This window comes from Heptranchias perlo, chromosome 8 (genome assembly GCF_035084215.1).
Source record: "Heptranchias perlo isolate sHepPer1 chromosome 8, sHepPer1.hap1, whole genome shotgun sequence".
NCBI lineage: Eukaryota > Metazoa > Chordata > Chondrichthyes > Hexanchiformes > Hexanchidae > Heptranchias > Heptranchias perlo.
In genome coordinates, this window is record NC_090332.1 from 17,327,684 (window position 1) to 17,341,549 (window position 13,866).

The 13,866-nt window shown below is 43.8% G+C and overlaps 1 protein-coding gene across 1 annotated transcript in view; it reads left to right on the top strand.

Annotated features, from left to right (window-relative positions):
- LOC137324304 (WD repeat-containing protein 64-like) overlaps nucleotides 1-13,866 on the top strand; it is a 79,898-nt gene that overhangs the window by 38,101 nt on the left and 27,931 nt on the right. Inside the window, exons 14-15 of the mRNA XM_067988447.1 lie at nucleotides 5,501-5,638; nucleotides 10,896-10,998. Coding sequence (XP_067844548.1) covers nucleotides 5,501-5,638; nucleotides 10,896-10,998 — 241 coding nt within the window. The remainder of the gene's footprint in view (nucleotides 1-5,500; nucleotides 5,639-10,895; nucleotides 10,999-13,866) is intronic.

The following is a 13,866-nucleotide window of genomic DNA, read 5'->3' on the forward strand; positions in this document are numbered from 1 at the left end:
AAATCTTACTTTAGTTGAGCATGTCAGGTCGTTAAACTTCTTTCTGCATTGCACCCATTTCATGGAGGTGAGGCTGACTGTGTTGACATGCTCAGCTACCTCCCTCCAGGCCTGCTGCAGTGTTTGCCATGGTACTCTAGTCCCACTGGATGGGAAGAGGATGTTCCTGGGTGCCCTCACTTGCTCAATTAAAATTTCTGTGACAACATCTGAAAATCTTGGTGCCTTGTCTGTGCCATATCAACCCTTTAGTTTGTGTTCCAACTCTGCAGCCAGAAAGAAGGATATCCTCGCTTTAAGAGGTTGCACCTCCTGATTTGGCATCCCAAGTAAAAAATCTAACCCGCTGTCTCTATGGATGCAGATACAGAGCATTTTTCCATATCGTGCCTGGCACTGTCGATTGCTGTCCTGTGAGAAAGGTGCCCTGCAATGTCAAATAGATGCTTTAGTGCTAGATATCCAACCCGCTAATCAGTGAACATCTTATAACTGATGTACTCACCACTTGAGGATTACGGAAAATGGCTTTGAACAACTCCGGTGCACTGTTCCTGTCACTGTAATGAGAACCGTGGCTGGCTCTGCTGCACAGGAGGGCAGGAAAAAGAGTGGCAGGGCTATAGTGATAGGGGACTCGATTGTAAGGGGAATAGACAGGCGTTTCTGCAGACGCAACAGAGACTCCAGGATGGTATGTTGCCTCCCTGGTGCAAGGGTCAGGGATGTCTCGGAGCGGCTGCAGGACATTCTGGAGGGGGAGGGTGAACAGCCAGTTGTCGTGGTGCATATAGGTACCAACGATATAGGTAAAAAACGGGATGAGGTCCTACAAGCTGAATTTAGGGAGTTAGGAGTTAAACTAAAAAGTAGGACCTCAAAGGTAGGAATCTCAGGATTGCTACCAGTGCCACGGGCTAGTCAGAGTAGGAATGACAGGATAGCTAGGATGAATACGTGGCTTGAGAGATGGTGCAAGAGGGAGGGATTCAAATTCCTGGGCCATTGGAACCGGTTCTGGGGGAGGTGGGACCAGTACAAATTGGACGGTCTGCATCTGGGCAGGACTGGAACCAATGTCCTAGGGGGAGTGTTTGCTAGTGCTGTTGGGGAGGGTTTAAACTAATGTGGCAGGGGGATGGGAACCGATGCAGGAAGTCAGTGGGAAGTAAAGTGGTGACAGAAACAAAAGGCAGTAAGGGAGAGTGTACAAAACATGACCGGACAGATGGTCTGAGAAAGCAGGGCAAAGACCAAGGGAAGTCTAGATTAAACTGCATTTATTTCAATGCAAGAAGTCTGATGGGCAAGGCAGATGAACTCAGGGCATGGATGGGTACATGGGACTGGGATGTTATAGCTATTACTGAAACATGGCTAAGGGAGGGGCAGGACTGGCAGCTCAATGTTCCAGGGTACAGATGCTATAGGAAAGATAGAGCAGGAGGTAAGAGAGGAGGGGGAGTTGCGTTCTTGATTAGGGAGAACATCACGGCAGTAGTGAGAGGGGATATATCCGAGGGTTCGCCCACTGAGTCTATATGGGTAGAACTGAAAAATAAGAAGGGAGAGATCACTTTGATAGGATTGTACTACAGACCCCCAAATAGTCAACGGGAAATTGAGGAGCAAATATGTAAGGAGATTACAGACAGCTGCAAGAAAAATAGGGTGGTAATAGTAGGGGACTTTAACTTTCCCAACATTGACTGGGACAGCCATAGCATTAGGGGCTTGGATGGAGAGAAATTTGTTGAGTGTATTCAGGAGGAATTTCTCATTCAGTATGTGGATGGCCCGACTAGAGAGGGGGCAAAACTTGACCTCCTCTTGGGAAATAAGGAAGGGCAGGTGACAGAAGTGTTAGTGAGGGATCACTTTGGGACCAGTGATCATAATTCCATTAGTTTTAAGATAGCTATGGAGAATGATAGGTCTGGCCCAAAAGTTAAAATTCTAAATTGGGGAAAGGCCAATTTTGATGGTATTAGACAGGAACTTTCAGAAGTTGATTGGGAGAGTCTGTTGGCAGGCAAAGGGACGACTGGTAAGTGGGAGGCTTTCAAAAGTGTGTTAACCAGGGTTCAGGGTAAGCACATTCCTTATAAAGTGAAGGGCAAGGCTGGTAGAAGTAGGGAACCCTGGATGACTCGGGAGATTGAGGCCCGAGTCAAAAAGAAGAAGGAGGCATATGACATGCATAGGCAGCTGGGATCAAGTGGATCCCTTGAAGAGTATAGAGATTGCCGGAGTAGAGTTATGAGAGAAATCAGGAGGGCAAAAAGGGGACATGAGATTGCTTTGGCAGATAAGGCAAAGGAGAATCCAAAGAGCTTCTACAAATACATAAAGGGCAAAAGAGTAACTAGGGAGAGAGTAGGGCCTCTTAAGGATCAACAAGGTCATCTATGTGCGGAACCACAAGAGATGGGTGAGATCCTAAATGAATATTTCACATCGGTATTTACGGTTGAGAAAGGCATGGATGTTAGGGAACTTGGGGAAATAAATAGTGATGTCTTGAGGAGTGTACATATTACAGAGAGGGAGGTGCTGGAAGTCTTAACGCGCATCAAGGTAGATAAATCTCCGGGACCTGATAAAATGTATCCCAGGACGTTATGGGAGGTTCGGGAGGAATTGCGGGTCCCCTAGCAGAGATATTTGAATCATCGACAGCTACAGGTGAGGTGCCTGAAGATTGGAGGGTAGCAAATGTTGTGCCTTTGTTTAAGAAGGGCGGCAGGGAAAAGCCTAGGAACTACAGACCGGTGAGCCTGACATCTGTAGTGGGTAAGTTGTTAGAGGGTATTCTGAGAGACAGGATCTACAGGTATTTGGAGAGGCAGGGACTGATTAGCAACAGTCAGCATGGTTTTGTGAGAGGAAAATCATGTCTCACGAATTTGATTGAGTTTTATGAAGGGGTAACCAAGAAGATAGATGAGGGCTGTGCAGTAGACGTGGTCTACATGGACTTTAGCAAAGCCTTTGACAAGGTACCGCATGGTAGGTTGTTACATAAGGTTAAATCTCACAGGATCCAAGGTGAGGTAGCCAATTGGATACAAAATTGGATTGACGACAGAAGACAGAGGGTGGTTGTAGAGGGTTGTTTTTCAAACTGGAGGCCTGTGACCAGCGGTGTGCCTCAGGGATCGGTGCTGGGTCCGCTGTTATTTGTTATTTATATTAATGATTTGGATGAGAATTTAGGAGGCATGGTTAGTAAGTTTGCAGATGACACCAAGATTGGTGGCATTGTGGACAGTGAAGAAGGTTATCTAGGATTGCAACGGGATCTTGATAAATTGGGCCAGTGGGCCGATGAATGGCAGATGGAGTTTAATTTAGATAAATGTGAGGTGATGCATTTTGGTAGATCGAATCAGGCCAGGACCTACTCCGTTAATGGTAGGGCGTTGGGGAGAGTTATAGAACAAAGAGATCTAGGAGTACAGGTTCATAGCTCCTTGAAAGTGGAGTCACAGGTGGATAGGGTGGTGAAGAAGGCATGCTTGGTTTCATTGGTCAGAACATTGAATACAGGAGTTGGGATGTCTTGTTGAAGTTGTACAAGACATTAGTAAGGCCACACTTGGAATACTGTGTACAATCTGGTCACCCTATTATAGAAAGGATATTATTAAACTAGAAAGAGTGCAGAAAAGATTTACTAGGATGCTACCGGGACTTGATGGTTTGACTTATAGGGAGAGGTTGGATAGACTGAGACTTTTTTCCCTGGAGAGTAGGAGGTTAAGGGGTGATCTTATAGAAGTCTATAAAATAATGAGGGGCATAGATAAGGTAGATAGTCAAAATCTTTTCCCAAAGGTAGGGGAGTCTATAATGAGGGGGCATAGATTTAAGGTGAGAGGGGAGAGAGGGGCAATTTTTTCACTCAAAGGGTGGTGAGTGTCTGGAACGAGCTGCCAGAGGCAGTAGTAGAGGCGGGTACAATTTTGTCTTTTAAAAAGCATTTGGACAGTTACATGGGTAAGATGGGTATAGAGGGATATGGGCCAAGTGCAGGAAATTGGGACTAGCTTAGTGGTATAAACTGGGCGACATGGACATGTTGGGCCGAAGGGCCTGTTTCCATGTTGTAAACTTCTATGATTCTATGATTCTATAACAATGGAAAATTGCAACCTACTGTTCAATATCATTCACTGGTATTATAAGTAACAGGTGTTCTAGGATCCATCCTTCCAGAACTCCGCTCATTATTTTTTCACAGGCAGAGCATTTTCCATTTATTACTAGCTGTTCTGCCAAGCCAGTTCTCAATTCATCTGGAGAACTTGTGATCTATTCCATGAGCCTTAAACTTCCTTATTAGCCTCACATGATCAACTATTTTTAATATTAATTCTCGGTATGTTGAGCATCGCTGGCAAGGCCGGATTGAGAAGGTGGTGGTGGGCCTTCTTCTTGAGCTGCTGCAGTCCATGTGGTGAAGCTGCTCCCACAATGCTGTTAGGTAGGGAGTTCCAGGATTTTGACCCTGCGACAATGAAGGAACGGCAATACATGTCCAAGTCAGGATGGTGTCTGACTTGGAGGTGATGGTGTTCCCATCTACCAGCTGCCCTTGTCCTTCTAGATGTGGAGATGCCGGTGATGGACTGGGGTTGACAATTGTAAACAATTTTACAACACCAAGTTATAGTCCAGCAATTTTATTTTAAATTCACAAGCTTTCGGAGGCTTCCTCCTTCGTCAGGTGAACGATGAACATCGTTCACCTGACGAAGGAGGAAGCCTCCGAAAGCTTGTGAATTTAAAATAAAATTGCTGGACTATAACTTGGTGTTGTAAAATTGTTTACACTTGTCCTTCTAGGTGGTGGAGGCCGAGGGTTCGGGAGGTGCAGTCAAAGAAGCCTTGGTAAATTGCTGCTGTGCATCCTGTAGATAGTGCACTCTGCAACCATGGTACGCCAGTGGTGGAGGAAGTGGATTTTTAAGCTGGTGGATGGGCGAATAAACGGACTCATTGTCGAGCTTCTTGAGTGTTGTTGCAGCTGCAACTATCCAGGCAAATGGAAAATACATTATCACACTCCTGAATTGTGCTTTGTAGATGGAGAGGCTTTGGGGAGTCAGGAGGTACGCAATTCACCGCTGAATAGCCAGCCTCCGACCTGTTCTCGTAGCCACAGCATTTATGTGGTTGGTCCAGATGAGTTGCTGGTGGGCGATTCGGCGATGTTAATGCCATTTATTGTCAAGGAGTTAGGCTCTCTCTTATTGGGAGATGGTCATTGCCTGGCAGTTGTTACTTGCAACTTATCAGCCCAAGCCTGGATGTTGTCCGGGTCTTGTTGCATGCGGGCATGGACTGCTTGCTTATCTGAGGAATTGCAAATGGAGCTGAACACTGTGCAATCATCAGTGAACTGCCCCACTTCTGGCCTTATGATATAGGGAAGGTGGGAGCACAATTTCATTAAATCTTCTCTTAATTACCAATAATTGTTTGTTTTGGATCCTAGATTTAACGAAGAACTAATTTCAGATACTACAGATGGATTTGGGAAGCAGGATTTTTTACAGGATGTGGAATTATCCAAGGTTCAAGTTGTCAAATTTCTAGTCCACAAAATTCAAAAGATTGAAACAGAAATTTCTGGGTAAATGTGCCAATTGCTTCAAAATACTTTTTGATTCTTCTATTCTTATATGATGTAAAACTGCTTGAAGGTAAGTGAAAGGGTTTATCAGTTTATTGGTAATATGCTTTGTGCACTGCGGTTTTTCAGGTCAGTAAAATTGTTGTCTCTTTCACCCCTTTATTGTCTTAAGCTGTGATGTTATGTAATGGGTTTCTATGTGAAGATGAGCTAGAAGAACGGAGTGGCATCTCTTGTTTGTACTCTCTGTTATGATTGAAGATTCTAGTTTTCACAAGCCATTAACTTTGTCACCGAAAACAGGTGAGACCTGAATAATATCAGTTTAATGTGTGTTTTTTGAAAACAGTCTCCCAATATAAGAAGTTATGGCCCATGGAGTGCCAATGAGAAACAAGATGGTCATACAGTTCTGTTATGTTTAGGTATTCAATTGGGATGGTCTGATGAGATAGCATAGCCGAGATTATCAGATATGAGTGCAGTTTATACCCAAATACTGTAAACAGGTTTTACACTGACACCGATGTTATTTGCATCCAATTTTTTGAGGTCACCTCATAATTATGCACATCTCCAGGTGAAGATTTGGACATGTGCAGGAAGCACACTGGTGGTCGAACCAGAAAATTGTGTGTATGTGACATTTAAAGAGATGGGGACAATTGAAGGGTGGCAAAAATTTTGAAAGCCTTTGGAAAGGCTCAAAAACCATCTCAGTGGCTTTACCAAGGCAGAATGAGGACAGAACTAAGAAGTGTCAGGCAGAATTGAAGGGATAAAAAACCCAGGGTATGAGTTCCAGGCAAGTAAGGGAGCAGCCCAGCATTCAACATCTTGTTTGATGACTGCTGAAGTGGAGTTGGTCCTACATGAGCTGGCTGTAAGGATGATTGCTCTCTGTGCCATTGCAGTATGCCTGCAAGGGTGCGGAGCCAAGTTTCAGGTAATGGCTGACTGCTATTGCCATTAGATGTGCTAGCCCTATGTTATATGATAGCTACAAATGTGGCTGCATATGGCACAGCTCTGCATTTGACTCTGTGATGGCCTGGACACAATAACGACCGTTCCCTGCATTTGATCACCCTAGATTGCCTGGATTCATGTAAGTTTACAGAAAGAAGGACATACTGTGATTGGGGTGCTTCCGAGGAAATATCCAACATGGTTAATCATATGTAAATGGTGCCATTGGCTCTGATATGCCAGTTTCCTTTGGGAATAAGAGCCTCTGAATGAACTAGTTATCTGCCAAAGCAACATACATTCATCCCTGTCTGCAGTTGCAGGTTGCAGATACCAGCGGGTAGGCACAGAATACCGGTAATGCAATTTCAACTACTTGGCTCCTCCTCCTCTTCTAAATACCTCATCAGGACGATTCCCATTGAGAAACGTATTGGTGCCAGTAATAGTAAGTAGAAGAATTGGTACAAAGGTTCATGAGAACCTGAATGCCAGTAGAAACAAAAAAGAAGCAAACAGTTAAGAAATGATTGAAATACACTTTCCTTAACATTACTGTGTCCTTTCCATGATCTTCCATATAATTATCTAGAAACCCAACATTGAAGATCGGGCCGTTGCTGGCATTGCAGCGGCCTTCAGGTAAGTGAGGAAGGGTAGGCTGTCGGGCCGCGAAGGGTGGGTCATCGACGTGAGTTTGGAAGGAGCACTCCTGCTCCTTCCAGCTCCACATTCAGGGAAGTACGGGCGCCTTCCTGCCGGTTAGCGCTACGCTATGCTGTGCAAGTTCAGAACGTGGCGAGTGAAGCTCTGGGGTATTTGAAAATCAAAAACGGGTCCTGCAAGACACGCAGGACCCTAATTTGAATAAATGATTCCTGACGGTGCTCCTGCCGCCAGCTCATCTACCTTATCCAATATGGCCGGCAATGCACTTCCGGCCAGAAATGCGTGCGCGCTTCCTGCCTGCCATATTGGGAGCTTAGCAAGCGCTGCATGGCCGAATTTCTCGGCCAGTGTTTCTTGAATGAGTCAGCTTTGCAGCTGTCGACTTGAGGCTGACTGTGATGTTGCTGCATCTTCTTCATGTCCTGCCTCTTCTGCCTTGATGGTTTCCGCCTTTGCCTCTCCTTCATACTCAGAGATGATTATCTGCACAAATAGTGTAATGCACAGCAGGCTATTACTAATCTGAAACTGTGCTAGAAGCTTAGTACAGAGCCTCCTGACCTTTCAAAGTACCTGAGGTGAGGTGAGAGTGACTGCCCTTGACATCAAGGCGGCATTTGACCGAGTGTGGCACCAAGGAGCCCGAGTAAAATTGAAGTCAATGGGAATCGGGGGAAAACTCTCCAGTGGCTGGAGTCATACGTAGCACAAAGGAAGATGGTAGTGGTTGTTGGAGGCCAATCATCTCAGCCCCAGGGCATTGCTGCAGGAGTTCCTCAGGGCAGTGTCCTCGGCCCAACCATCTTCAGCTGCTTCATCAATGACCTTCCCTCCATCATAAGGTCAGAAATGGGGATGTTCTATGATGATTGCACAGTGTTCAGTTCCATTCGCAATCCCTCAAATAATGAAGCAGTCCGAGCCCGTATGCAGCAAGATCTGGACAACATCCAGGCTTGGGCTCATAAGTGACAAGTAACATTCGCGCCAGACAAGTGCCAGGCAATGACCATCTCCAACAAGAGAGAGTCTAACCACCTCCCCTTGACATTCAATGGCATTACCATCGCTGAATCCCCCACCATCAACATCTTGGGGGTCACCATTGACCAGAAACTTAACTGGGCCAGCCATATAAATACTGTGGCTACAAGAGCAGGTCAGAGGCTGGGTATTCTGCGGTGAGTGACTCACCTCCTGACTCCCCAAAGCCTTTCCACCATCTAAAAGGCACAAGTCAGGAGTGTGATGGAATACTCTCCACTTGCCTGGATGAGTGCAGCTCCAACAACACTCAAGAAGCTCGACACCATCCAGGACAAAGCAGCCCGCTTGATTGGCACCCCATCCACCACCCTAAACATTCATTCCCTTCACCACCGGCGCACAGTGGCTGCAGTGTATACCATCCACAGCAGCCAAAGCTTCTTCGACAGCACCTCCCAAACCCGCGACCTCTACCACCTAGAAGGACAAGAGCAGCAGGCACATGGGAACAACACCACGTTCCCCTCCAAGTCACACACCATCCCGACTTGGAAATATATCGCCGTTCCTTCATCGTCACTGGGTCAAAATCCTGGAACTCCCTTCCTAACAGCAGTGTGGGAGAACCGTCACCACATGGACTGCAGCGGTTCAAGAAGGCAGCTCACCACCACCTTCTCAAGGGCAATTAGGGATGGGCAATAAATGCTGGCCTCGCCAGCAACGCCCACATCCCATGAATGAATTTAAAAAAAATCTTCCTTTCAACTTGCTAAGAGCCTGCTCTATTTCAATTCTAGATCAGATACGAGCTTCATTGTAATGCTCCTCTGCTGTATTAGCGGGTCTGACACAGTGGGGCCTGACACCTACCTTCTATATATACAATCATGTTGGCCACACTCAGGAACTCGTCCAGTTCCCCTTTGAATGTTTTCAGCTATTTTGCACTCAGTGCAGAAGCCATCAACTTATTCTGGCTAGTGACTCTCTGTGAAAGGAAGTACTTCCCAACATCTAACCTAGTTCTGTTCTTACGTAATTTATACTCATATCCCCTGGTCCTCCCTTACTTATCTATCTCAAATATTTTATGCAAATAGATTGAGTCTAATCCTCTCACTGCTTTAAAGATCTCAATGAAATCTCCTCAAAGTCTATGCTTTTCTATAGTAAAAAGCCACAGTTCTCTTAGCTTATCGTGGAAAATAGGAGCCTGTAAACTAGTTACCAATCTAACAGCCTTTCTCTGATCCTTTCCAGGACCTCTATATTACCTACCATAAGAGGGGACCAAAACTGGGCACATTATTCTAAATGAGACTTCCCCCAAGGCCTTATACAAAGACAGTATAGTATTTTCTGTTTTGTATTTAATCATCCTGACAATACATTCTAATACATATGCTTTTGCAATAACTCACGGCACTGGTTGTGGGCCTTCAGAGATTCATGTACTGTTCAGGAATTTCTGCCACTCAATCGCCTTGAACACGCAACCTTGTATGGTGTACAGATGCTTGGGGTTGACCCTACCCATGTGGACAACACCACATTTGTCTGGACTTAACTGTGGGCCGCTTCCAGCGGGGCAGATGGCCCAAATTGAAGCACCGTTTACGGGCAAGCTTCCTCTGGAGGAGCAACAGGTGCTGGCAGATTGCCACAATTATTACAAATTTGGTCGAGCCTCAGGCCTCCCAGTTTGGGCATGTGCTGTGTGTGCACTGTCAGTTATGTGTCTGAAAATGGGCCATAACGAATTTCATAGAATCGTATAGCACAGAAGGAGGCCATTCAGCCCATCATGTCTGTGCCAGCTCTTTGAAAGAGCTATCCAATTAGTTCCACTACCCTGCTCTTTCCCCATAGCCCTGCAAATTTCTCATTTTCAAGTATATATCCAGTTCCCTTTTGAAAGTTACTATTGAATCTGCTTCCACCACCCTTTCAGGTAGTGCATTCCAGATCGTAACAACTCACTGCTTAAAAAAAATTCTCCTCATTTCTCCCCTGGATTTTATGCCAATCATCTTAAATTTGTGTCCTCTGGTTACCAACCTGCCTGCCAGTGGAAACAGTTTCTCCCTATCTCCTCGATCAAAACCTCTCTTAATTTTGAACACCTCTATTAAATCTCCGCATAACCTTCTCTGCTTTAAGGAGAACAACCCCAACTTTTCCAGTCTCTCCACATAACTGAAGTCCCTCATCCCTGGTACCATTCTGGTAAATCTCCTCTGCACCCTCTCCAAGGCCTTAAGATGCTTCCTAAAATGTGGTGCCCAGAAGTGGACACAATACTGTAGCTGAGCCCTAACCAGTGATTCATACTCCAATTTCTACTGGTCACCAGTCATGCCCGGCACCTGTTCCTCTTAGCTCTGAATTTCTACCCAAGTGATTTGAAAAAGGCGTGCTGATAAATCTCTCCAAACGGTACCTGGAGCCAAACAGAATTTAAATAACTGTCTGTTAAATTCACAATCAGACACAAAGCTGAACAAATCACGTAGTATATATTTGAATGAAGTGGCTTGGCTCTTCCCCAAGCCAACTGCTGGTGAACGGTTGACAGATCATTGCAATATTATACTGAGTTAATCTGGGACATAATTTCTGTTGTTTTCAGTTCTATGTACTATGATATAATTAAGGACGACGATATTAAGCTAAATTTTGGACGGATAATGCCTTATTTTTGTAACAGTCAGATTTGTGCGTTCTGTAATACAGTAATTTCATTTTCTGATTTTTGGAAGGCTTAGGCCCGGAATTTCCTCAGAACTGTTCCTGCTCTGCCAACATAACTTTACCGGAAGTGCAGCGGAAACCTTGTTTACACTAAATAGGGTTTCTGCTACAATTCTGGTCAAATTTCAGTGGTGGAGCGAGAACAGCTCTGAGGAAATTCTGGGCCTTCATGATTTATTGTGTGTATATGCCAGGTTTTGGATTCGAAGTGCAAATGCTGATGTACTGCCATAGTCTCCCCTTGCCCCACCCTCTGTGGGAACACTTCATGTTTCTGCTGAAGGTTTTGATATCAGCATCACAATGCTGCAATTTTTTTAGAATCTCATTATTGCTTCAGGTTTTGCTTTGTTGATGGATACTCTTTAGTTCTGAGATCACATTATTTTGTTCTCGTTGCAAACTCTGAAGAACTGAATCAGCAAACGACTGAAGAATTCAAAACCCCCAAGTTGCAAATGTGATTGAAAGTAGAATTCCAGTGGTTGACTATCCTTTACTGCTATCCTGCTTCATGTCATAATTGTTTTCCCCACAGGATAAATATGGAGAATCAATTAAAGACATCAAGCATACTTTTAGATAAACTGTCAAATATCAGCATGATGTTTAAGGTAGGCCTTTATGTAAATCATTTACATTTGTAGTTATGCAAAGATTACATTTTACCTTCTAAATGATCTTGCGTCAGATTTTCCTGTCTGGTTGTAGACAGAGCATCTCTAGTAAGGGCATCTCTTCCCATCCCTGCACATTCACCTCCACAGTCCCCCAAGAATCCATTCTTGGCCACCATCTTTTCCTTATCTATATGCTGCCCTTGGTGACATCATCCACATGGGGTCAGCTTCCTAATGTGTGCAGATGACACACAGCTCTACATCCACACCACCTCGCTCAACCCCTCCACTACCTCTGCAATGTCAGACTGGTTTTCCGACATCCAGATGTGCATGAGCCATAACTTCCTCCAGCTACACACAGGGAAGACCGAAACCATCATCTTTGGCCCTATCACAATATCCATACTCTCTCCACCAGTCACATGGTGAGCTTCTGACCCCATATCCTCTCCATCACAAAGACCTGTTGCTTCCACCTCCAAAACATCTCTTGCCTCTGCCCCCTATCTCAGCCCATTTGCAGCTGAAACCCTCAGACTTGAGCCCTGAGCTGCTCATTTTTTCCATTCACTGAATCAGGCAAAACGAGCCATCTATGACCTGCATGATGCAACTGCACACTGCAGACTGTGAGATTTCACATTTATCTCCTGCTGTTGCTTGAAAGGATCTAGGAACGCCAAATGCAACGTTACGGTTACAGTGACAGATGCTGGCAGAGCTGTCCCTATCCTGAAAGTTGTTTATTCTTTTAAAATTAGATCTTGGATGACATATGGAATTATTTCCTAAAGAGTACACCTATATTAGAAGTCACTACAGATTAGAGATGAACTGATTTTATTTAGTAATTCATCAGTTATCTGGCCTTCTTCATTCATGGAATTAACTTTGCCGAGTAATCTCTACTCTATAATTTATCTGAAGCACAAATGTCTTGGGTTTATCAATGTACGTGCTCGTAGTTTCAAATATCGATAAACTATGCAGATTATCCAATTCAACCGAGCATTTCTAATTATGGGAGTTGAATGCTTAAAATGGCTTAAGAGCTTCTACAGAACATTTTTAAAAAAGTAATTATTTTAATAATATTTCTGGTAAAAGTCTTAGTAAGTACATAAAAGTACAAATTAAATATTTGTCTGATTTTAGTAATCATATCAGTTGTTTATTTAGCTTGTTTACATATATAATATATACATAGAGATGGTAGCTTAGTGGTTATGCTACTGGACTAGAGATATGAGTTCATAATCCTGCCATGGCAGTTGGGGAATTTAAATTCAGTTAATTAAATAAAATCTGAAATAAAAAGCTAGTATCAGTAATGGTGACCATGCAACTACTGGATTGTTGTAAAAACCCACCTGGTTCACTAATCCCCTTTAGGGAAGGAAACCTGCCATTCTTATCTAGTCTGACTCCATTCACACAGCAATGTGGCTGATTCTTAACTGAACTCTGAAATGGTCTAGCAAGCCACTCAATCATGAAGGTGGCTAACCAACACCTTCTCAAGGGCAATTAGGGATGGGCAATAAATGCTGGCCTTGCCAGTGATGCCTACATCTCATGAATGACTTAAAAAATATATAAATTGTAACAACTTTAAATTGTTACAGTGCCAGAAAATTCAATGTTCTCTTTAATTATTTTTTCTTCTTTGTACAGTTTGATGGGAGCTATACAACTTCTGAATATAGTCTATTAGGTAAGTATTATTGGAAGGACAGTTTATTTGTTTAATGTACAAAATGTCATAATGATTCAGTAAGTTTGATCAGTTTATCAATTATCTCCCCCTTTCCATCTTAAATGTCTTTATATCTTTTTTGATCTCTTCTTCTAATGTCATGTCCACTTTTACATAGAATTACATAGAATGTATAGCACAGAAACAGGCCACTCGGCCCAACGGGTCCATGCTGGTGTTTATGGTCCACACACAAGCCTCCTCCCACTCCTCTTCATTTAACGCTATCAGTATAGCATTATATTCCTTTCTCCCTCACATGTTTATCTAGCTTTCCCTTAAATGCATCTGCAGGATGCTTTGCTCCAAATTCAACTTTTTTTTGATATTCCTTGGTAAAATTTGTGTTGTTTTACCTTTGATTTAGCAATATAAATAAAACAAGTTAAAAGGGGAGGGTTTTAATTAGGCCTAGCCACGGACTGTGCTTCTCAAATTCAGCTGTATGTACTCTCGTACAGGATGTTGCT